The sequence below is a fragment of the Lissotriton vulgaris genome, chromosome 11 (genome assembly GCF_964263255.1).
Source record: "Lissotriton vulgaris chromosome 11, aLisVul1.2, whole genome shotgun sequence".
NCBI classification, from domain to species: Eukaryota; Metazoa; Chordata; class Amphibia; order Caudata; family Salamandridae; genus Lissotriton; species Lissotriton vulgaris.
The window spans coordinates 393,381,074-393,404,158 of NC_141699.1; the positions used below are offsets into that span (position 1 = coordinate 393,381,074).

General features: G+C 44.3%; 1 protein-coding gene across 1 annotated transcript in view; it reads right to left on the bottom strand.

The window, feature by feature from the left end:
* LOC147679853 (protein transport protein Sec24C-like) overlaps positions 1-23,085 on the bottom strand; it is a 257,445-nt gene that overhangs the window by 90,051 nt on the left and 144,309 nt on the right. The window contains exons 15-17 of the mRNA XM_086943414.1: positions 2,191-2,287; positions 1,538-1,683; positions 557-695 (exon numbers count right to left, since the gene is read on the bottom strand). Of these exons, the coding sequence (XP_086799540.1) occupies positions 557-695; positions 1,538-1,683; positions 2,191-2,287 (382 nt within the window). The remainder of the gene's footprint in view (positions 1-556; positions 696-1,537; positions 1,684-2,190; positions 2,288-23,085) is intronic.

The following is a 23,085-nucleotide window of genomic DNA, read 5'->3' on the forward strand; positions in this document are numbered from 1 at the left end:
TCAGCGCTCTGTTCATCATCTCCTTGTGTTTGCTTTGTTCGCCCTAAGATGGCAGACGTGGGTCCCTTGCTAACGTTGCCACTGGATTCAAGCTAGCCTGGCTTATGAGGAGTGTTACCCCGAAACCAGTTCCAGGATGCTTGTTTCTGGTCCAGTGAGGACCAGGCTTGGTAGTTCGGGCTGGACTGTTCCCATAAAGAACAGGGTTAAGACTGATTTGCATATGAATGAATCTGAACTGGGGTGGCGGAATGAGCTAAAGAACAATGATGGATTCAACCCAGATCTGTGACTGGGGGTGAGTGTCTGAAAACTTTCAGCGCTCCGTCCATCATCTCCTTGTGTTTGCTATTTCCTAGTGTTCCATGCTTAGCTTCCTGAGGCCAGCCCCTTTCAGTACGCTTTCCTTCCACATCTGTGGTAGTGACAAGCCAGCTCCATGGACATCTTCTCACCTCATTGGGAGTGTGGAATATCTTGCAATATTACCTTAGGACATCTCATTGGTTAGAGGTCAGTTATTGAAAGCCTCTCCTTATCCCTGACGATTACTCACCTGATTTAGAGAAGTAGCAAAGCAGAGCTTCAGCCTGGCTCTGCTGGAACGTCTCCACCAGACGCTCGGAGCAGTTCAAGTTGATGTTGTGCACACGAACCCTGCGCTGGCCCGCCTGATCAGAGTAGTACAAAGCAAACTGTTGGAAAAAGAGACAGGAAGGAGATACCATCAGACACAGCTATAAAGGTATGTATGTCAAGATAGATGTGACCAAGGCCCACCAAGGGAACATTCTGAGAGAAAGAAGCAATGCAACTTGTTGGTCACTTTACTTGTGGAGTGTAAATTGTGGCTTGTGGTCTAGCAGGTGATCAGAAGTGGTGTGGGTCTTTCTTGATGACTTGCCCTAAATAAGCTTGTTTATTTTTTTTCAGTGGTAGCAGATTGTCCTTTTGCAGTATCAACAGCTAGTTGTATTTACCTTGCATCAGCAAAGGCCTCTGTGTTTGTGATGGGTTATCCGTAGTGACCTTATACAGCTGTGGGAGTGGTTGCGTTCATGTTGCCCCCGTGTGTGTTGGGGACCTGGGGATCTACTGAAGTGAACTGGAGGTGCCCTTATGTACAAGTTGTGGACATGACTGCTTTTGAAGGAGAGTTCTAAGTTAGAAGAATTTCTCTTCTTGGGTCAGCAGTGCTGTGGGGGTGGTTGGACAATGTACGGACACTGTTATTGATAGTGTAATGATATATCCCTAGTTGCTAATATCAGTAATGGACTAAACTTCAAGCTTATTCAAAGTAGTCTTGAGTTGCGAGTTAACTACTGGTGTAGGGGTATGAGGTTGGCGGCCCTGGGGTTGAGACCAGTCTGTTATTTTCATATTGGTGTTTCAGCAATATTCTTGCAGATGGGGCTGACTTGGTTAGGGGCATCAGTAGCCATCTAAGATGACGTGATGGCGGTCTTGCCCTCTTGACAGTAATCAGCCGAGAACAGTGGTTTGCTCTAGACTGGTTATGGGTACTCCTGCTTACCTGAAGGTAAACACCTTCTTCTGGGATGAGCTTGGTGCTGGGCTTAAACTCCACCATAAAAGACTGGTCACAATCTGTGTACGCCATCCTGGTTTCACCCGGACTACTAATGCCAAATGGCTGCATGATGCCGGAAACTATGAGACCTGACAAAAGAACATGGAACTAGTATCAAACTCCATCCTGTTTAAAAACCCACCCCATTAATTTGAAAAAATGACAGGTGGACTGACTCTCTACATAGGCACAGAGCTCCACCCCAATGCCTTGATCAGTCCCTTCCCTAGACACCATCTCTTGCTCTTAAATCAATAGTTTGGCAAGGTGTCTGAAAGCATCCCCAAGATATCCTTTGGGAAGTAGTTACAATTACAATTCTTAACTCACTCAGGCAACACACTGCAAATACCTTCACCCAATGGATCACATTGTATTAGAATACAAGAAAAGCACACTAAGGGAAAAAGGCTAAATATGTATCCAAAGGAGATATGTGGCTTACAGTACTGCTGCTCCCCAGGTATGAGTCCTAGTAGAATGCAGGTAAGACTTCTAGTCAATGCCCTAGTGCTTAGTTTTGAAGCAACTCCACTGAGGTGAAAAGTGCATGCAATCCTTATGTTGGTTCTTTGTATGACTGCTCAACATCTCACCTTTGCTGGTGTACATTTTCACCTGTGCATTGAATCCCATTTCCTTCTCCATTGCGTGATAGAAGTCTTGCAACAGCCGGCACCCATCTACCTCAGCCTGGTAAAGAACACAATGCCATCAGCCTTGCCAGACAAGTGAAGTAGCCATTGACATACTACCCACCCTTCAGTGAAAGGTGTATAAGGTCCAGCCATCTGCTGAATCATACAGAGCCCTATAAGGACAAAGCAAGAGGACCTACCATTAGCATCCCCCCATGAGCGCCACCATAACCAGGCTACCCCCTCCTCCTGTTAAGCCACCTAGAACTATTTAACAAAAGATCAGAATGTTCCAGTTTTCTGCTAAATCCATATCAGTTTCATTTTACTTCAATTATGCTACAATGTTTTTAAAAACCCAACAAACACTGCAATCACATGTAACAGCATCTATATAAAACATTACAAACAATACTTCGAGAAGTGAATTAAGTGAGACGCAGAAAGTAGTAGAAACACAAATAATGAGTATTGACCTATATGCCTGTGCCAGTATTACATATTTATAATTTATATCATATTAACTGGATATATTACACTATGAAGTAACATACAGCCTATGGTGCCCCCTTACACAATGTGTAGTTTTTTAATATTATATTGAATTATTAATGTCCTAAAGGAAAAAATAGGGGCATCAGAAAAAAGGACATCTTATATTTACGCCGCATGGAAAGCTAAGCGGTTGATCGCTCATGAATGACCAGGTTTGGTGGGCTAGTTGACTTATTGTGAAAGTACCACCTAAGAGGAGAATCGCTTCGATCACTCTGGCAATATGAATCAGAAACCTATTTGTAGGGGGAATTGTGATGGATTCATTTTTAGAGACCTGCAAGTAGGGGTAAATATGTTAAATGGTGTTTGTTTGGGCACCTATATGGCAAGTCTGTTAAGGTTGCACACTTTGCTGTGAGAGGGCCTAAAATAAGAAATATTTAGGTCTCAGAGATATAAATTCCAAAATCGAGTCTCCAAAGGCATGTTCTGTAGTATTCCTGCAGGAGGGGCATTGTTAAATACGAGGTCTGCCATTTATGAGCGCTTGTTAAATAGTTTTTTCATCAAACAAGAGCACTAAGAGAACATTATTTGGGATAGAGCTGAAGGTTTTAGATCAGAAAACTGCACTTTTAAGAAGCAAATATATGCACTTTCAAGAAGTGGAATTATACCTCCCCCACCACATCACTGAGGGCTTTACAACACAAGTTGTCCCATTATGAGGGTCTGGCAGTTTATTGTTTAAGCCTGCATAAGTCCTTCCTCCCTAATCTTTCCTTGCCCCCTCCAGAAATGGAGGCTCTGGCGACCACAACCCCTTTTCAGTTGGTGAAAAAGACATCACTTACCTGGTTATCAAAATCACCCCTGAGATCTCTGATCTAAATGCCCCAAATATCCTCCCTTGTCCCGCCAGCTTAAGGCAGACCTCAAACGCCAATGACTCTCTCTTGGCTAGGGCACATTAACACAATCAAAATGAAGGATCTATTGTGATTATTATACCTTTTTCAAGGCATCCCGTATAAGTTACCCCAGGAATTTTTCTCGGAACTCCATCACCTGGGGGTCCGTTTTATATGGCAGGGATGCTGGGCAAGCCTCCCTTATAAGCCACTAAAACTACCAAAAGAGGCAGTAGGTCTTTCTCTACCAGACTCCCATTTATACTATAAGGCGGCACAACTGCGAGAAATCTTTGAATGGGCGCTGAGGGCATCGGGAAAACAATGGCTCCATATGGACAAAGCTATAGTTGGCCGCTATGTGTGGGATGTCATATGGAAACTGAAATCTGACAGACTCCCAATTCACACTTAAGCACACCTACTCGCACTACCCTTAAAGTATGAGACACAGCAATGAGGTTGCTGGGTTGGACCACTTCCCTCTCCCACTCTAACCCTGCCTGAACGCCAGGCTCATTTGATATATGGAAAGAGGGAGGCTGTCTTGCGGTCTCTGATCTTTTTCATGGATTGGACATACGGACCTCCGAACACTAGCAATGTGATCGTGACCTACCAGAGGCCGAACAATATCACTATACCCAATTGAAACATTGGGTCCTCCACCCCGACATGCATTTAGCTGCGACCTGAGAGCTCTCCCCCATTGAAATATTTGTGCGTCAAATTAGAGGAATCAAGGGATCTATCTCTTTCCTTTATGCTTACCTACTCCAGACCCTCCCCTCGACCACACCACGACATGTACACTTCAAGAACAATATCCTTGATGACAATTCCAGAGACGCATTGTTAGAAACTATGGAAAGATATTCCCAGTTTTAACCAATCCCTAGGGCTTAGAGAAACCCGTTATAAACTTTCGTTCGATTGGTATTCCTTTTTTTATTTATTTTTATTTTTTTATTAGGTCTTTTTTTTCTGCACATATACACATAAACAAAACACATATACATGAAACATATACCCCACTAAACTAAAGAAGATGTTTCGTGGCACATCTGATTTGTGCTGGAGGGGATGTGGGCTACTCTGCAACGTACGACACATTTGTTGGGATTGTCTGATCATTTGGCCTTTTGGGCAGAAATTCTGGCACAAATTAAAACAATACTGGTCTACCCTATCCCCTCTACACTACGCTTTGCTCTGTTGGGCTTACAAGATGACACTCTGCGACTTCAATCCTCGAACGACCACTATTATGTGGGTATGTTTAAGGGCAGGTAAGATGGCCTTGGTGACAAATTGGAAGAAAGCCACAGCGCCCTCAATATCACAATGGTTATCATCCAGGATAAGAACAAGAATTTTGAATACCAGGGTAGGGGCCTTAGTCAACTTTCTATCAGAGGGGCTTCCACTTACCTCCTGCACGAGGGCACTCCACCTCTTTCACATCTGATCGCCCTAGAGCACCAGAAAGCCCCACTTCCAGCGGCAGGGGCTCCACCGCACCATTCCAACCACCCGCCTCACTGTATGATCTTACTCCACACACTCGTGGACAATTGTTTGGGGTTTATTCCTCGTTTTTGTTATCCTTTTTCCTTTTATCGAGTTTGTGGGAGGAGTGAAGGGGTAATAAAAGGCACTGATACAGCTTCTGAACCTGCTGATGTTTTGAATATGTGAAAACTCACCATGACCTTTGTACTGAGAAGTCACGATTATATAGCAACTCTGTATTTCATCAGCCTCTCAGTGTAAAGTTTGTTGACTTCTGACATCTGCACTATGTCTGTATGATACTGTGCCTTTGATAAAATTAATACAGAAAGTTTGACAATAAAAAACAAGTGGAACAAAGGTTCATTTGTATATCAAGATGTCTTCTATTTTACAAATCAAAATGTTATCTTTAAAGGGAAGGGTGAAGCTTTTCCAAATTCTGTTTTATTTCTAAAATATGAAGGGCCTGATTTGGATCTTGACGATGGGTTACTCAGTCATAGCGATGGCTAATATCCCATCCGGCGAAATATAAATCCCATTGGATGTCACTATTGTGACAGAGTAACTTGTCTGCCAAGATCTCAATCAGGCCCTAAGTGTTGTGAGATGGAACAACAAATGCCTCAACAAGGCATGCTATAACTACTCGGTCTTAACCACAACCCCATCTTTACCATGCATGCCTTTAGTTTTTTTTTTTTTTTAATTTCTTTTATTGATTCAGGTCAAAGTCATGTATACAAAGAAAGAAACGAATATTCAACATACATAGAGATAGTAAAATCGAGAAGTGATCTTAACATCTAATATATATACAGTCTAGGCAACATCTTCATATTATTAAATAACATAAATCATAATCGCTAATAATCCAAATAATCTATCAAAGTCTGCCAGATTTTGTATCCTCTTCTCTTTTTCCTGATAGATTTAATGCGATAGAGGTTAAACTCCAAATTAAAGATATTATAAAATTTTGCTCGCCACATTTCATATGTAGGTGCCTCAGGTTTTAACCCCATTGAAGATATACAGAGGCGAGCAACAGCCATGGCCATGAATATAACATATCTATTCTCTTGATAACCTGGGAACAATTCATTATCGTTCGACAAACCAAAAATAATCATCTCTCTAGAGATTTTTACATCGCATTTAGTGATATGTGCTAGAAAAAGTTCTATAGAAATAAAAAGAGGTTTCAATATAGGGCAGTCTGAAAATATATGTATAATATCTGCCAAATCACATTGACACCTATAACATTTCCCGTTATATGCATTACTCCATTTTAACATTTTGAGTGGAGTGTGATAAAGAATAAATAAAGTTTTGTAATGTGGAGAATATAAATTAGCAGAAAGGATAATTTTATCAGCCATGAATATTGATTCTTGAAATGGTACTGTTATTGTGCCTAGTCTCATACACCATTTTGATGCCTGTTGATCCATATCGTCCTGATGTAAGTTTAGCAGAAAGTTGTAAACAGTCCCTATGCGTGTTGTTTTTTTTTAATATTTCCATAAATTCATTAGAGCTTAATGGTACAATATGTGGGTGTGTATGGAAAAAATTCCTTATTTGCAAGTACTTAAAGAAGTCGTGTTTCGACAGGCTAAATTGGTCTCTTAACTCCTGAAATGAGGCAATAATGCCATTTTTAACCATGTCACCAATAGCTATTATGCCCTTCTCTCGCCAAATGCTCATAGTTCGATCCCTGAAGATTACCGGGAGAAGTTCTATAGAGTTGCAAGGTGTGTAAAAATTAATACGACCCAGTGAGATATATTTCCGAATAGACCGCCATCCTTTGAAAGCAGACAATATAAGTTTGAATCTGTTTTTTTTATAATAGCTAGGTTCTATAAAACGAAGTAGCATTTGACGAGATTGTGGGCCTAATAGAAGAGAGAAAATATCCGGACTTTCACATGTAAATGTACAGGCATTTATATAGCGCACTACTTACCCGTAGGGTCCCAAGGCGCTTCGACCGCTGCGAAACCCTTCCTGGCTTCCCTGAGAGATGGTCCCTTAATGGGTATCTCCAGGGTGAGACCAGGCATCCCCGGCGGTCTGGTGGGGCCGTTAGTGAAGATGAGGCAAGCTAATGCCCAGAGTTGCCGAGTGTGATCGCTGATCAGAGTGGGCACCGAGGCGAGAGAATTATCGAGTCCGCTGACTCTGGTCCAGAAACCTGCCGCGCCGGGAATCGAACCCTGGTCCCGGGCTGTCCTCTGCTCTCGGGTCTGCCGCCTCTAACCAGTGAGCCACACTACTTCACTATGGGGGTGGAGTTCCGCCAATTGAGAAATATTTGATGTTTTGCATAAGACATGCCAACTAGTAAAGTGTAAAGTTTGGGACTCCCCATCCTCCCCTTAAGATTGGTAAAGTCATGAATTTAGATGCTCTCCGTGTTGCTCTCCCACTCCATAAAAATCGATCCGTTATAGATTGCAATTTTTTCAGTTCTAATGTGGGTATTTCCAGTGGTTTTTCTCGAAAATAATATAACACTTTTGAGAGAATAGTCATTTTTAAGACATTTCGTCTCCCTACTAACGATAAATGTAGGCATTCTATTTTGTCAAGTTGATTTTTAACTGACATTAATATATCTGCCCAATTTGACGAGACTAACTGTTGTAGCATGAGTCTAATTTTAATGCCCAGGTATTTAGCCTCTATCGTAACCCTGCTGTCGTTAGTACAAAGGCCAGGTGAACATATGACCTGGTTTTTTTGGCTATTAAGTTTATATCTGGATACGTTACCGAACACACCTGTCAGATTTTCTATTTCAATTAGTGCAGATTCCGGATCAGAAGTTAACACTGCAATATCGTCAGCGTAAGCTAACACCTTTATATCGCCTCCTGGTAAAGACATAGACCGAATTTGTTGGGATGACATTAATGCCTTTAGCAAGGGTTCGATATAAATAGCAAATAATAAGGGTGAACAGGGACAACCCTGTTGTGTGCCCCGTGTGATATTAACTGCCGAGGATTCTTGTCCAGATATACAAATCTTAGCCCTCGGATGCCTGTACATGATTTGTAGCGAAGATATAAGTTGTAGACCAAATCCCATTTTCCTCATAACAGCCCACAGAAATGCCCATGACACGCGGTCAAATGCTTTTTCAGCATCTAAGAGCACCAGTCCAACGTCTTTACGTAGCGCAGACGCATAATCTAGTGTTGCGATAACCCGATGTATATGGTTAATAGTACCGCGTTCTGGAAGAAAGCCATGTTGTTGTTGAGAAACTAAGGTTGGGACAATTTGACTCAATCGGTTAGCAAAAATTTTGAATATATTTTTGCGTCCGCATTTATAAGGGAAATGGGGCGGTAAGACCCAGATAAGTGCGAGGGTTTGTCTTTTTTATGAAATATAACTATACTAGCATCTTCCCATGATGGTGGAGGATGGCCCTTGTGAGCTTCTAAAAAGGTTGCAAGCATATCTGTTTTAATTATAGGGAATAAGAGTTTATAAATTTCTAATGGCAGTTTGTCAGGACCAGAGGCCTTCCCGAGGGCTAATTCTTTCAATGAGGTCTCAAGTTCTTCAATTGTAATAGGCAGTTCTAATTGTTCCTGCTGTACTGAATTTAAATGGGGCAGATCCGAATTGTCTATATATTGATTAAGTAAATCTAAAGAGAAATCTTCTTGGGTATAGAGATTTGTATAGTATTCAAAGAAAACTTGTAGTATCCCCTCTGGTGTTTCTACACGAATTCCCTGACTGTTTTCTATAGAATTTATGCGCTGCATATTTTGTCTCCCGCGCATTCTCTGTGCTAAACATCTGCCTATGTTCTCCCCATATTCATATCTTTCTGCGCGAAACGCCTTATATTGTAATGCTATATCCTGACTCCAAATCCCATTTATCTTCGCGTTGCGTTTCGCATTTTGGGATATTTCGCTGTTACGTTGTAATCTAATGTCGTGAATTAACTCATGCTCTGCACTCGCTAAGTCCCGTAATAATTCTATCATTATATTTTTCCTTTTCTTTTGTACACTCCAACTATAACTAGCAGTTTCACCGCGTAACCCTGCCTTAAAACAATCCCAGACCATTGCATATGAAGTGGAAGCTCTGTTATGATCAAGAAATTGCTGGGCCCAATCCATAATTTGATTCACATATATTTCATCTAATAACAATTTCTTATTAAAAGTGAAGGATCTTTGTGTTCTATGTGTTTTAGATATAGGTAACTCCATAACAATTGGCGCATGATCAGAGGTGATACGTGGTTTAACAGACATATTGGATCCTTGTGCAAAATATCTAGGTATGAAAATATAATCTATTCGGACAAATTTCTTATGTGGTGAAGAAAAATAAGTATATCCAGGATCATTCAAGTGGGTCACAGGCCAACCATCAATCAACCCATGTTGGGATAGTAATTGACGTAGTGCCTTGAAGACCTTGGGCATGCCTTTAGAACGCAGTTTTGTGGTAAAGACATGATTGGCAAAGGGAAATGTGTGGTAAAGATCACACTCCTGCCCCTCTGCCCTGAGCCCTAAAATGTGGCCCTCCTGCAGTGTATTCTAGCCGCCCCAGCCCTATAAACTACCCTGACCACCTATCCTGATCCCTAAAATCCAATCCCCTTGCCCCAAAAAATGACTCTGACTCCAGCCCCCAAACTATCCCCATCCTCTAAAACCTACCCCAAACCACCCTGCCCCAGCCCAACTGCCCTCTCTGCCTGAAAACTGCTCCTCTCCTGTCCCCTGCCCTGAGCCCTAAAAGTCAGACCCCTAAAAACCACTATGAGGCCAGCCTCCCTCGCTGAGCCCTAAAACCAGCCCCCACCCCTTAAAACCTACTCCCACCTCCCCCTTACCCCAGGCCAACTGCCACCTTGGCCTTAAAACTGCCTGTTACCTGTCCTTTGCCCTGAGCTCTAAAACTCCCGACCCTGTAGCCCTGAAAACTACCCCGACCCCCACCAGCTTTAAAAACTACCCCAACCCCTACAAACTATCCCCCACCCCATCTCCTGTCCTGAGCCCCAATACTCCTGATCCCCAGCCCGAAAAACTAACCAGGGTCCCTCCCAGCCCTGAAAACTACCCCCCAACCTCAGTTGTCTGTCCACTCACTTCCCACCGGAATTTATCATACAAGCAAATTATTTAAGTTTTAGTAAAGTTAATTCCAATCTTGTTGACTTGCCACATTGAAGCAAAACATTTAAAGACTTTAAGAGCTGCACTGGCTTATTACCTAAGACACATATAGCATCTCCATTTGTACATATGCACATATTGTGTTTGCCTCTCCCAGAGGACAATTTGCGAATGGTGAATTAAAAAATATATATTTCCTACTTACGATTTAAAATGCAAGGGTGAAAGCATGCCCCCATTATGAGTTGCCTTGTTTGACTCCCAGAGTTAACTAATTGAATCTCAGTCCATGTTTCTGAATAGTGAAGTCTGATTCAAGCAAGAAGACATAAGCCTATGTCTTGGGAGTGGGTGTTGGTGGAATGGTCACTTGACTATTCAGAGAACCCAGATATCAGAAGTAGACATTTCACTTTCTTGAATGAAATGCTGAAGGTGACCACTGACTTGCACTACTCCCACAGTCATGCATGCTTTGCTTTGGGAGGAGATGCCGGATGCTGCTTGAGTGATCCTGAACTTCTTGTCCCGTTCTCCCATTGTCTGTGGGTTTGCAAACAGTGTTATCGGTCTTGGGCATTGAGATTGATTCAAAACGGATGGAGACCAGACTCCAGTGGCAGAAAAGAGAGAAAATGCTGACACTGTTAAATGGCATGCTGGAAAGGGATAAGGTTAAAGTGAGGGAGATTCAGGTCCTGTTTGGTCACCTCAACTTTGCGCGCAGTGTGGTATGGGAAGGGAAGACGTTCTGCAGGTGGTTGGGGCGGGCATTATTAGGGTTTTCACTGCCTCATCACCATGTCAGGCTTTTGGCAAGGGTCAAGAAGGACCTGCAAACGTGGTGTGTTTTGCTGCACTCTTTCAAATGCATCCCCTTGGCAAGGAGGGAGGACGTGGACTGGGATGTGCAAATTGTTTCAGATGCTGCATGGGGGTTTGGGTTTCAGACATTATTGGCTGTGTAGATGGTGAGCAGAGCCACAGCCAGCACAATGGAGCAACGGGGGCAGGAGCATAGCTTTTTGTAACTGTTCCCTTTAGTGGTGCCAGTGACATTATGGGGCACAGTGTTGGCACACAGGAAAGTCCTCTTTCGAGTTGACATCATGTCAGTAGTGGAGGTAGTGGACCCTCCTTCAGTCCGGTTGCTCCTCCACGCTCCTGTTTCCCAAGACGCTGGTATCGTTTTGTTCTCCTGACCTGCATCTCTGCAGCTCTCTGCTCGCCTAGCGCTGCACGCAACTATTTATTTATTTACAGCGCTGCACTGTCGCTCCATTGATTTTCTCGCGCTGCACTGTCGATTAATTTATTTATTAATTTGAAGCGCGACCTCGCTGAGTAAATAACGGTGATTGCCGCTATACTGATACTTATTTGTGCGCTTTAGGCTCTTTCTCATTACACGCTGTGACCCTAGCCTTTGACCCTCCATTTTCTGTTGTTGTTTTCCCCTGGTCCGCCCCTCCTCCCGCCACCGCCTCCCAGCTGCTGCCCCTCCCACGCTCCGCCCCCTCCACCATCCATTTATGACCAATGTCATAACGCGCAGCGTCCACGCGCAGCGACCGCGCCCCAGTCGCGCCGAAGGTGCGCCAAAGGTAAGCCCGTCTACGCCCGTCCGTGCCGAGCCCGCGCCCAGCGCCAGACCCCCTGGCCCTCGCATTGCCCAGCCCTCCCGCATTACCTACGATGCCTCCACCCTCCTAGCCCTTAACCCCGGCCGTCCCCCCAACTGCGTCCAAGCCGCTCCTGGACACACCCATGGACCTTTCTCATGCTACTCCTGCAGATTCATCGGCACCGTCAACATCTCCGCTACGATCACACCTCAGATTCCCGACCCCAACCACCTACAATGCATCTTGCTCAACACCCGATCGGTCCACAGGCACGCCATTGACCTATGGAATCTACTAGACACCATCTCTCCGGACGTCGCCTTCCTTACAGAAACATGGATGAACGCCTCCTCCGCCCCAGACATCACCATTGCCATCCCAGAAGATTATAAGATCATACGCAAGGACCGTACCGGCCTCACAGGAGGAGGAATCGCTATCGTCCATAAGAAATCCATCCACATCTCAACCAGCTCTGACATCAATCTCGCCAACTCTGAACACCTTCACTTCCAGATCCACATCGACCCCAAGACCACACTCAGAGGCACCCTCCTTTACAGGCCACCAGGACCCCGCGCACAATTTAGTGAGGACATCACGGACTTCATCACCCCACACGCCCTCCCCTCCAAAGATTACATCCTTCTGGGAGACCTCAACTTTCACCTTGAAAAGAACAACGACCGCAACTCCACCACCCTTCTGGACAACCTCGCCAACCTCAGACTTAAACAACTGGTCACTTCCCCCACCCACATCGCAGGTCACACTCTCGACCCTATCTTCACCTCCAGCAATCATGTCTCCTTCAGCCACACTACGGCTCTCCTCTGGACTGACCACAGCTGCGTTCACTTTACCTACAACAAGCCCAAACCCAACAACCAACCCCAACCAACTCTGCAAAGAAAATGGAACAAAATCACCATCGACCAGATCTCCTCATCGCTTCTTCTAAACCCCCCAGCCCACTCCTCAAACCCCGACCAAGCCGCCACCAACCTCACCCTTTGGCTTTCCAACAGCGCCGACATCCTAGCACCACTGAAAAAACGACAAAGCAAACTTGGCAGCAAGAAGGCATCATGGTTCAACGATGATCTTAAGAAATCCAAGAAACTCTGCCGCTCCCTTGAGAAGGCCTGGAAAAAAGACCCAACCACCAGCACCAAGGACGCCTTCAAAAACGCCACCCGCATACACCACCAACTGATCCGAAAAGCCAAGAAAACCGCCTTCAAGGAACGACTAGATAACAACGCCCACAACAGCAAGGAACTTTTCAACATCGTCAAGGAATTTACCAATCCTTCGGCCAACTCTAACGACATCACCCCCTCTCAAGCACTCTGCGACTCCCTAGCCTCATTCTTCCACAACAAAATTGCAGACATCCACAACAGCTTCGACAACCAACCCGAAGACCAACCCACCCAACCATCTACTGAACCTCCACCCCCCTCGAACATCCTTAATGACTGGAACCCAATCTCCACTGAGGACACCATCCGCCTGATGAACTCCATCCACTCAGGATCCCCCACAGACCCATGCCCTCACCACATCTTCAACAAAGCAGACTCCATCATAGCACCGCACCTCCGAGACGTCATCAACTGCTCCTTCAAATCCGCCACCTTCCCGGAAAGCTGGAAACACGCTGAACTCAGCGCCCTTCTGAAGAAACCCACAGCAGACCCCACCGAACTCAAAAATTACCGCCCCATCTCGCTCCTTCCATTCCCGGCCAAAGTCATCGAGAAAGCGGTCAACAACCAGCTCGCCGCCTTCCTCGAAGCCAACAAATCCCTCGACTCCTCACAGTCCGGCTTCCGAGCAAAACACAGCACTGAGACCGGCCTCATCGCAGCAACAGACGACATTCGAACTCTACTGGACAATGGAGACACAGTCGCCCTCATCCTCCTCGACCTCTCAGCAGCCTTCGACACAGTCTGCCATAGCACCCTTCTACAGCGCCTCAAACATCGGAATCCAAGGAAAAGCTCTGGAATGGATCACCTCGTTCCTCACCGGAAGAACTCAGAGAGTCCGCCTTCCACCATTCAAGTCAGTGGCCACTGAAGTCATCTGCGGCGTACCACAAGGATCCTCACTCAGCCCCACCCTTTTCAACGTATACATGAGCCCCCTCGCGTCCATCGCCCGCCAACACAACCTCAACATCATCTCCTACGCGGATGACACTCAACTGATCCTATCACTCACCAATGACCCTAGCAACGCCAAAACGAACCTACACGAAGGAATGAAAGAAGTAGCCGAATGGATGAAACACAGCCGTCTGAAACTGAACTCAGATAAAACAGAAGTCCTCATCTTAGGTACCTCCCCCTCTGCATGGGACGACTCTTGGTGGCCAGAAGCCCTTGGAAAAGCACCCATCCCGACAGACCATGCACGGAACCTGGGCGTCATCCTGGATTCCTCACTTTCAATGAACAGACAAGTCAACGCCGTCTCCTCATCCTGCTTCAACATTCTTCGCATGCTCAAAAAAACATTTCGTTGGATCCCCACCGAAACTAGGAAAACGGTCACCCACGCTCTGGTCACGAGCCGACTGGACTATGGAAACACCCTCTACGCCGGGACTACCGCTAAACTCCAGAAAAAACTCCAACGAATCCAAAACGCCTCAGCCAGGCTCATATTAGACATCCCGCGTAAAGAACATATCTCTGGTCACCTGAAAAACCTCCACTGGCTTCCCGTCAATAAGAGAATCACTTTCCGGCTCCTTACCCACGCACACAAAGCACTCTACGAAATCGGACCAGAATGCCTCAACACACGACTGTCCTTCTACGCCCCCTCCCGCCAGCTTCGATCTTCCAACCAAGCCCTTGCCAATGTACCTCGCATCAACAAGACCACCATGGGAGGTAGATCCTTCTCCTACCTGGCAGCTAAAACCTGGAACTCACTTCCCACCTACCTTCGCCTTACCCAGAACCACCTAGCATTCAGAAAGCAACTTAAAACGTGGATATTTGACAAGTGATTCCCTACCCCTCCTTAAGCGACTTGAGACCCTCTGGGTATGTAGTGCGCTATATAAATTCTCTGACTTGACTTGACTTGACAGTCCACTAGGGACGTGCAGGTCCTGAGGCAGCTGCAGGTTTTAGTGTTGGGCCGCTTGCGCTATGACATCTCCTTCAGGGTGCAATACGTGCCCAGGGTGGACAATGACATTGCGGATGCTTTGTCTCGTTCACAGTGGGTGAGATTCCGTGGATTAGCCAAGAACGCGGAAAAAAGACCCAAGGCACATACTCCAGAACTTGTGGTCCTTAGGTTGTACTACAGGTGGTAGGGTCCCTCACAGAATCGATGCGGAGTGCTTATGTTCAGGCATGGAAGGAATTCCTAGTGTCTGGGAAGAAGGCAGTTTACGGGTGGATGATGTGGTCCGTTATATATTGGACCTCATAGACAAGGTTTTCTCAAAGGTTACCATTACTGGGAAGTTGGCAGAGCTGGCATTCATGAGAAAACTGTTATGGTAATGCCCCCCATTGGCAGGTGAGTTGGGACGCAGGATACTGTAGAGCTGGGCACGAGAGCAGGGCAAGATGGGGTGGATTTGAAAGCCTTTGTCTTGCAACCTACTTGGCAAAGTGTTCCGCCAATTGCCTCAGGTGAGTAGGGATGTGGCAGAGACTTGCTTATTTTCAACGCTTATGGTGTGGAGGTTTTTTGGGGTTTTCAGAATGTCAGAACTGGTGGGGAGAATGGGCACAGGCAGAGTCAGGTGCAAGGACATTGATAAGACAAGAGGTAGATAGGAGATATGGCTTAGCTGCTCCAAAACCAATCAAAGGGTGCATGGGAAGAGGGTCAACTTAAACTAAGAGGGTTCACCAGGCCCATGTCCAGTAGTATTGGGTGAGTGCTGCACATCTTGTTGCGAAGCAGATATGGGTATGATTTTCTGCACAACAGTAGGGGAAAAGTACCAGCCTGTTAGCGTTGCTGCAAAAGACATTGGTTTGGCATGCAAAGATATGCAGCTGGGCAGCTGGTCATGGAAGTGCTACAGGCACTATGTGCGTGCTTTGGGGGGAGAGGGACACATGGTGGGTGCAGCACGGTTAATTGCTTACTGCTTGTATCTTTCTTTCCAGGTGCAGTAGCAGGCCCAGTGGCTGAGGAAGTGGATATTTGGGTGGTGGGCATTTGGTTCATCAAGTGGGCAGCTATCCAGGCTCACCAGAGGTATTTGGGGTCTAATTTGGGTTTCAATGATCACCTTTTTAGGGTTACGTGGAAAGGAAAGGGAGGAATGCTTTGGAGGGACGTAATGCAGACATTGAATGGCATGATTGTGTAGAAAAGGTATTCAGACATGTTGTTTCTTCATCTCAAAGAGAAAGGAGAAAGGGATTGTGTTTTTGAGAAATATGAAAAATGACTTGCTGGAGATTAGAGAGCATTGAGAAGGGTGTTACGTGTTAGCAATAGAGTTTGTTAAGCAGCTTTCTTGGAGAGGGGCCTGCATGCAGGTGGCGATAGATAGGGCTCAGAGGAAGTTGAATTGGCAGATGTCACGTTTTTGTCAGGAGATCGGTTTTGGTCAGCTTTGTCATTCGGACTTCAAATTCAAGACCACAGAGTGTTTCAGGGTGGATGGGGTACATCTATCTTGGATGGACATGGACTTATACTTATTGGAGATTAGAGAAGTGTTGTCTAAGGATCTGAATATTAGGCATTAGGCAATGAGATCACCTAGCAACAGAAGAGGTGGGTGCAGAAAAGGGGGGTTGGTTCCCAACCCCCCTACACCCTTGTTCTGGGTGGCGGAGGAATGAAACGTTTGCCAGTAGCTAGCAGAAGTTGGTTGGCATTAAGAGTTCGGGAACCAAAGGGAAGGGGCGGGGAGGCATGTAGTTCAAGTTTCAGTTTAGGACATTTGGTTACTTACAGGTTCATACATAGAGTCCTAGGATGTAGGGGGAATAGATCGGTCGAAATGTGGGAATGCAATGTAGTTAAATCACTTAGCTGCAGGGTGGGTATGTTGGGGGGAGGGACCGTGGGGTGCGGCAATGGGCTAGTACACTGGATGTAGAGCAAGGTTGTATAGCAAGGTTTTAGTTATGTAAGGTGGTTTGCCTGGAAAAATATTAACGTGCACCTGTATCAATAAAGCAGCAATTTTCACCCAACAAGTGGTCAGTTTTCTGTGCTGTGCCCCTCCCTCCCAATATGGTGGTTACTTTAGACGCTCTCGTAATCTTTGTACACAACTTTCCTAGTGTATTTTTATTGACTAATTGACATTCTGTCTGTCTTCCGGGTTTCCAGGCCTTGCCCTTTCTTAGAGCGAACTTTGTCATGTTTTTACTTACATGCTTATTTACACACAATGCTTTTTTAAGTATTAGCTAGGAAATATGGAGCTCACTTGAAACAACAAGATCACCAGAGGGGACACGGTGCATGCAACTTAACTCTTAAGAGCGGGAGTTAGGTTACTTGAGCACATGTTTTTGTGACTCACTGTATTTTTATTAGAATTATCCTCTCCACTTATGGGACAACAAGTGTTAAAAGGCACTGACCCTGTTTGATATTCATTCTTTAAGATATCTATTCTTAGTAGGGAAATGTCTTTGCTCACAGTGCTAAAATCGTTCTAATTCAGTCTTATCCTTTTCCTCCTCACTGCTTGTTTTCTAAACCGGAGGCGTGGTGTATTATTATATGTGAGTTTTCCCGGTCTTTAGCATTTCTTCGATCACAGGAATTAAGGTAGTATGTGTTTTTTTCACTTCACGTTCCCCTTACTTGGTTACCGATAAGGATAATTATTGGGCTTTTGCCCATCTTGTTTCAGAGAGCTAAGCAATCAAGATCTCGGATTTTCCACAGCTTAGGTCCATAAAATGTTTACAGATCTCCTTTTGTGTGTTAGAAACACCTCACCTTTCATTTTGTCTTCTATTGTGTTTCTAGAATTATGACCATATTTACAAACTGAGAATACTAAAAAGTCTGCTATGCTTCTTTTACAGAAAAAAGCAATCTTTGTTTCATATTACTTTTGCATCATTTACGTTTGTTAGGTACATTACATATTTTATGCCCCCTCCCCTTTTTTGCTTCAATTGCCACATTACCGTGCCATCTTTTGCTTCTCACTTTTTGCTGCCTTCCCCACCATGCAATTCTTGGTGTTTGTGCCATTGGCACTGCTCTCCTATCTCACAATACTTTTGTAAGGCAACACTTTCATGATTCTTTCCTGTTCCTATATGGTAAACAACTTCACTAATTTTCAAATTAACCGGTTACCTATGATCACAAATTTACAATCAGTGTTCTTTCCAAACTTGTAGTGCTGACATACAAAGCAAAATCGGGCAAATGCAGAACAACTGAAGAGCTCAGAATAACAGTTTTGGCGTGACTGACAGCAAATAACGTGGCATAATCACACCAGAATAAAGCAAGGAAGAAGTTAAGTGACGAGTCAGTTTCCCATGGCGAATACATAGACGAGCTACTTAAGGATGGCCATGGAGTTTTTGCTGTCATGGGTGAAAATGCCCAGGTACACGCAAGCCTCCCTTTCCTTGTGACACACTAACGCACACACGGAAGTTATATAACACACACACATTAACAACAACCCTTAGCAATGATACATTCTGCAAGACAGAAACTGGCACCATAGCCTTTTACAGTTGAGGATATGTCAGCATACAGGTTAAGTTATACCTTGATGCCTAGGAGTCAGGCACAACACCAAATGAAGCAATCAAGAAATTGACTTTAAGAAACCTAGAAACTTCTGTTTATATTTTCTTTTACATTTCAAACTCAAGTTGATGTCAGGGAGATTTTTAAACCGTGTGCCATGGTATATGAGATTTGTGATCGGTTATTTATTTTGAATTTTTTATTATAGTGCAAGGGCACAAAGAGATATTTACAGAGTAAACAGTGACAGACGACTTACAATAAGATAAAGCAATATGGCAAAATAGGTGGAAGAATTGAGGTTTCCTTGGATATTGCATCTAAATCGTGCATGTTTGGCTGACACAATTAATAAATCGATGTTCTTGTATTTTTTAAATCGGTAAAGGTTTGGTGTCATTGGTCATTAAGAGAAAGGATATGTATCATAATGATATATGCGTCTAAAAGTGCTAATCACACCATCTACCACCTTCACAGGTTCTTTCTGAAACCGATACCCTGTTCATACCTTGCAGGAGTGGCTAACCACTTTCAACTAGGCCTAGATGAAAGTGGGTAGCCACTCCTTATCTCTTGCAGCTGAAGGTAAATGTCTGGGTGTACCAGATTATAGAGATCACTCTGATCCCGGGGATCGGGCAACATGTTCATCAACTTGAAGTTATCTCAGCAGGGGGATATCCTGGTCAATGACATTGGGGAGTGTAAGTCTGAGATGTCCTTACTAGCACCTGGGTGTACTTATAGTAAAAAAGATGGGTGGTTGAGTGTGGCAGCGGGGTAAAGGACAATAGCGATGGTAGATGGCTCGAAGACAGTGGGGTTGGATCATATTGCATAGAGTAAACAACAGATTTGAAGGTCTTCAAATTGATTTAAGCATTGAGGTCTCCATGTGTTGCATAAAAAGAGCGTAAAAAAACCTGCCAACTAAATCTATAAGTGTATGTCAAAGAAACGGTGTTACATAGTACCCCACCAAACTACCAGAGAGTTATTTTTAAGTCCCTTCTCCAGAATTTCTTCTTTAACTGAATATGTCTTACAACATAAAATAATCTTCCTTGTTTTTTGTGTGAAATGGGTTCAATCTGAAAGGGTCTCTATGCACTCTTTGAATCTCATTATTTAAATGTATTGCAGGAGAGTCTTTAAGAAAATGATCTGGTAAAAGTGAGATGGCAAACTGCCTAACATCATTACCTTCAGCCCTCTCCAGCACTCTCAATAGACGTAAATTATTCCGCCTGGAATGATACTCAAACCTTTCTAAATTTTCCATCAAGGCCTTATCCTGTGGTTTTAACTGTACTATAGCTAGTGCATTCGCCTCTCCTGCATCCTTATTTTGTCTTAACTCAGCCTCTATCTCAGCTGTCTGTTTCCCCAAATCTGCTATCCTTTTCTTGAGCTGAGTTCAAGTCTTCTGAGTTCCTCTTTGATTGTTCTCTGAAATGCAGAAACTGTCCCTCCCTTCCTTTGTGAGATTTACAAGAACCTCTCCTATCCCACCCAGGGAAATCTAATTTTTCTGAGTTTTCATCCCGATATTAGATGAATAGGGTAGGCTACTAGTTACATCTATGTTGGCAGTGGTCCCCCCTAACTCTCATGCAAGAATTCCTTCATCAGCACCCTGAGAACTTCATACCGGTTACTTAACTCCACATCTAAAGACACTGGGGAGGCTTCTGTCCCACAGAATGAATCTAATTCATGTGTTGGAGTTGTAGATAAGTTGTTTCCTAGAGAGCCCCTCTCAGCTATCATTTCCGGGGGTCAAACCAGTAACCCTCCCTGCGGCTCTCTGTTGCCATACCATTGCTATTTGAAGGATGGGATGCCTTAAAATAAGACTTAAGGGAAGGAGTTGGCTTGGAAATAACACAATCACTATCTGTGTTACCTCAACCGTAGAAATTGTTTTGTAGTTTGTAAGACTGTAGACCTGTATGAATGAGCAAGTGTGCATGTTAGTTAGTGTGTGACAGACAGGGTATTAGTTTTTCCTTTATTTATTTTTTGTAATGCACATGGTTCTTCTTGGCACATTGTAAAAATCATGTCATTTCTTACTGTATTTTTAAAATTGATTGGATTATTACCTATGTTTATGAATTGATGTATACACAAGAAAAGACTTAAAAAAGGAAAAAAACATTTTAAATAATTTTGATAAGCTAACGAAAAAAAGAAATAAAATATGCTAAACGAAAGAAAAGATATTGTTGTCCCTGTACTAAATTGAAGGCTAACTGTTTAACCTTGTGAGCTGTGCCACACAAGAAATTAGGATTTGACCACGGGGGAATCTCAGTATATTTGTTGGCTTCACCGCACCCCTACGCTTTCCTAAGAGGATTTTATAACTTATATTGCCTGCTGGTGGGGCTTGGTTATTCACCTCAGGATTCGTGATTTTTAACTTGACGCTGTTAGTATAATCCTCTTCTACTTCTGGGGAGAATGCAAGGAGTATGTGACCTCAAACTATTACTATGTAAATTATCCAGCTTGTTCTTCAACACCTACAAAGCCTCCACTGGCTCCTCGTCGAGAAGAGGGTCACTTTCAAACTCCTCACCCACGCCTACAAATCCCTCAACAACATCGGACCCAAATACCTCAACGATAGAGTATGTTTCCACATACCTAAGAGTAACCTCCGCTCCACCGACCTCTCCCTGGCAGAGGTCCCCCGAATCTGCAGAAACAGAACCAGTGGGAGAGCCTTCTCCTACATCGCAGCCAGGACCTGTGAGGAACTCCCTGTTAAAATCAGACATTCCCCAACACTACACACGTTCAGGAAGGACCACAAGACCTGGCTCTTCGAATGTTCCGGATATGCACCCCTGCCCCCAGCGCCTTGAGATCCTCACGGGTGAGTAGCGCACTCTACAAACCCCCTGATTGATTGATTGTTCTTAAGCCAGCGTTATGTGGTGCTGCTGCCTGTGCTCCAGCTGAGCCTATCAGAGTGTAAGTTGGTTTAGGGACCTCCACTCCTTCCAATCCGCATTTATCTTTTGGCTCCAGCTTTTCCCCTCCCCCCTCAGTACAGAGACGTGCCTTCTGACGTCTCAAAGGGAACCAACTGATTGCTGCAGATCCTGCACACCCGGATCCTGCCTGGGCTAACAACGCTTCTCCTGTTGTTCTCCCAGCTACACTCCCAGCAACCAGCACTCAATCGCGTGACTCACCCAAGTCTCAAGAGCTGGGTCACACGACTTCAACCAACTGCCTTCTGCATTCCTTCACAGCCACCCAACATGCACCCAAAACCGAAACCAGCTCAGAATCTTATCGAAAAAGGTAAAGGGAGGTGAAAAAATTGGAACACATAAGGGATGAGGTAAGCCCACAAACAAGTCGCTAGAAAATTACTTCTAGACTGCAGAGTACAGCGCCGAGAGGTACTTGCTCACTTAACGCGAGCAGCGTTTCCCTGGCATCTTGGATTCGCCCCCCTTCATTTTTATCTGTCATATATTTATGCGGAGAAACTAAGGAGAAATAATGGGAGTTGAGGAAGCATATTCCAGACTTGCAGCTGGTGGGCGAAACTACAAATTAAATTCCTAGCCTACCTCAGAGTTATGTGGCAAAACAAAATGTATAATGTCAGGAGCATGGAGACGGATGATAGTCCTCATGTGTAAGGAACTAGTTGTATGAAAGCTGTAAAAAAGTGTGTTACATTTAAGCAATTGGAGAATACTGTGTCAGAGGTGTGAGTAGGCGTGGTATAAGTCGGATGAGGAAGAATCCCCAAAGGATGGTTTTGAGAGTCACATGGATTTGGAGGTGTGGGTGGGGGGGTCTCAGGGGAGTAGCATAGATAGAGGGAGAAAAATAGAGAAAAAGATGTCCTCTAACACCAGGTGTAGGAGTCAGAACAGCAATGACGTCATGTAAGGAGTTCATCCTATTGTCTTGGAATGTTAATGGTTTAAGGAGCAGTTTAAACAGCAAATGGTGATTGAACATACTAAGGAAGCCAAGGCAGATATTATAATGTTCCAAGAGACGCATACGTCTCGTGGTGAGTTGGAAAAGGTATTTAATAGAAAGAGATGGATTCAGCAAATTGGTAGTACTGATACAGCTGGTTCTTCAAAGGCAGTTACGATACCAGTAAAGAAGTTCCCTAGTATAGAAGTGCAGCAAACAGACATAGATCAGTAGGCGGGTTATTCTTAACCTGAAGTATTTGACTGAGGTTTATATTTGCACATCTTATTATGGTCCTGATGAGGTGGAGCTTGGCCCTTTAGTAGTCTTACTAGCCAATCTTCTTAACTAAGGGTCGGTATACTATAGGAGGACTCTACAGAAATTAAGTAAAAATTATGAGGAGGTGCAATGGAAGTATAAGTGGAGCTG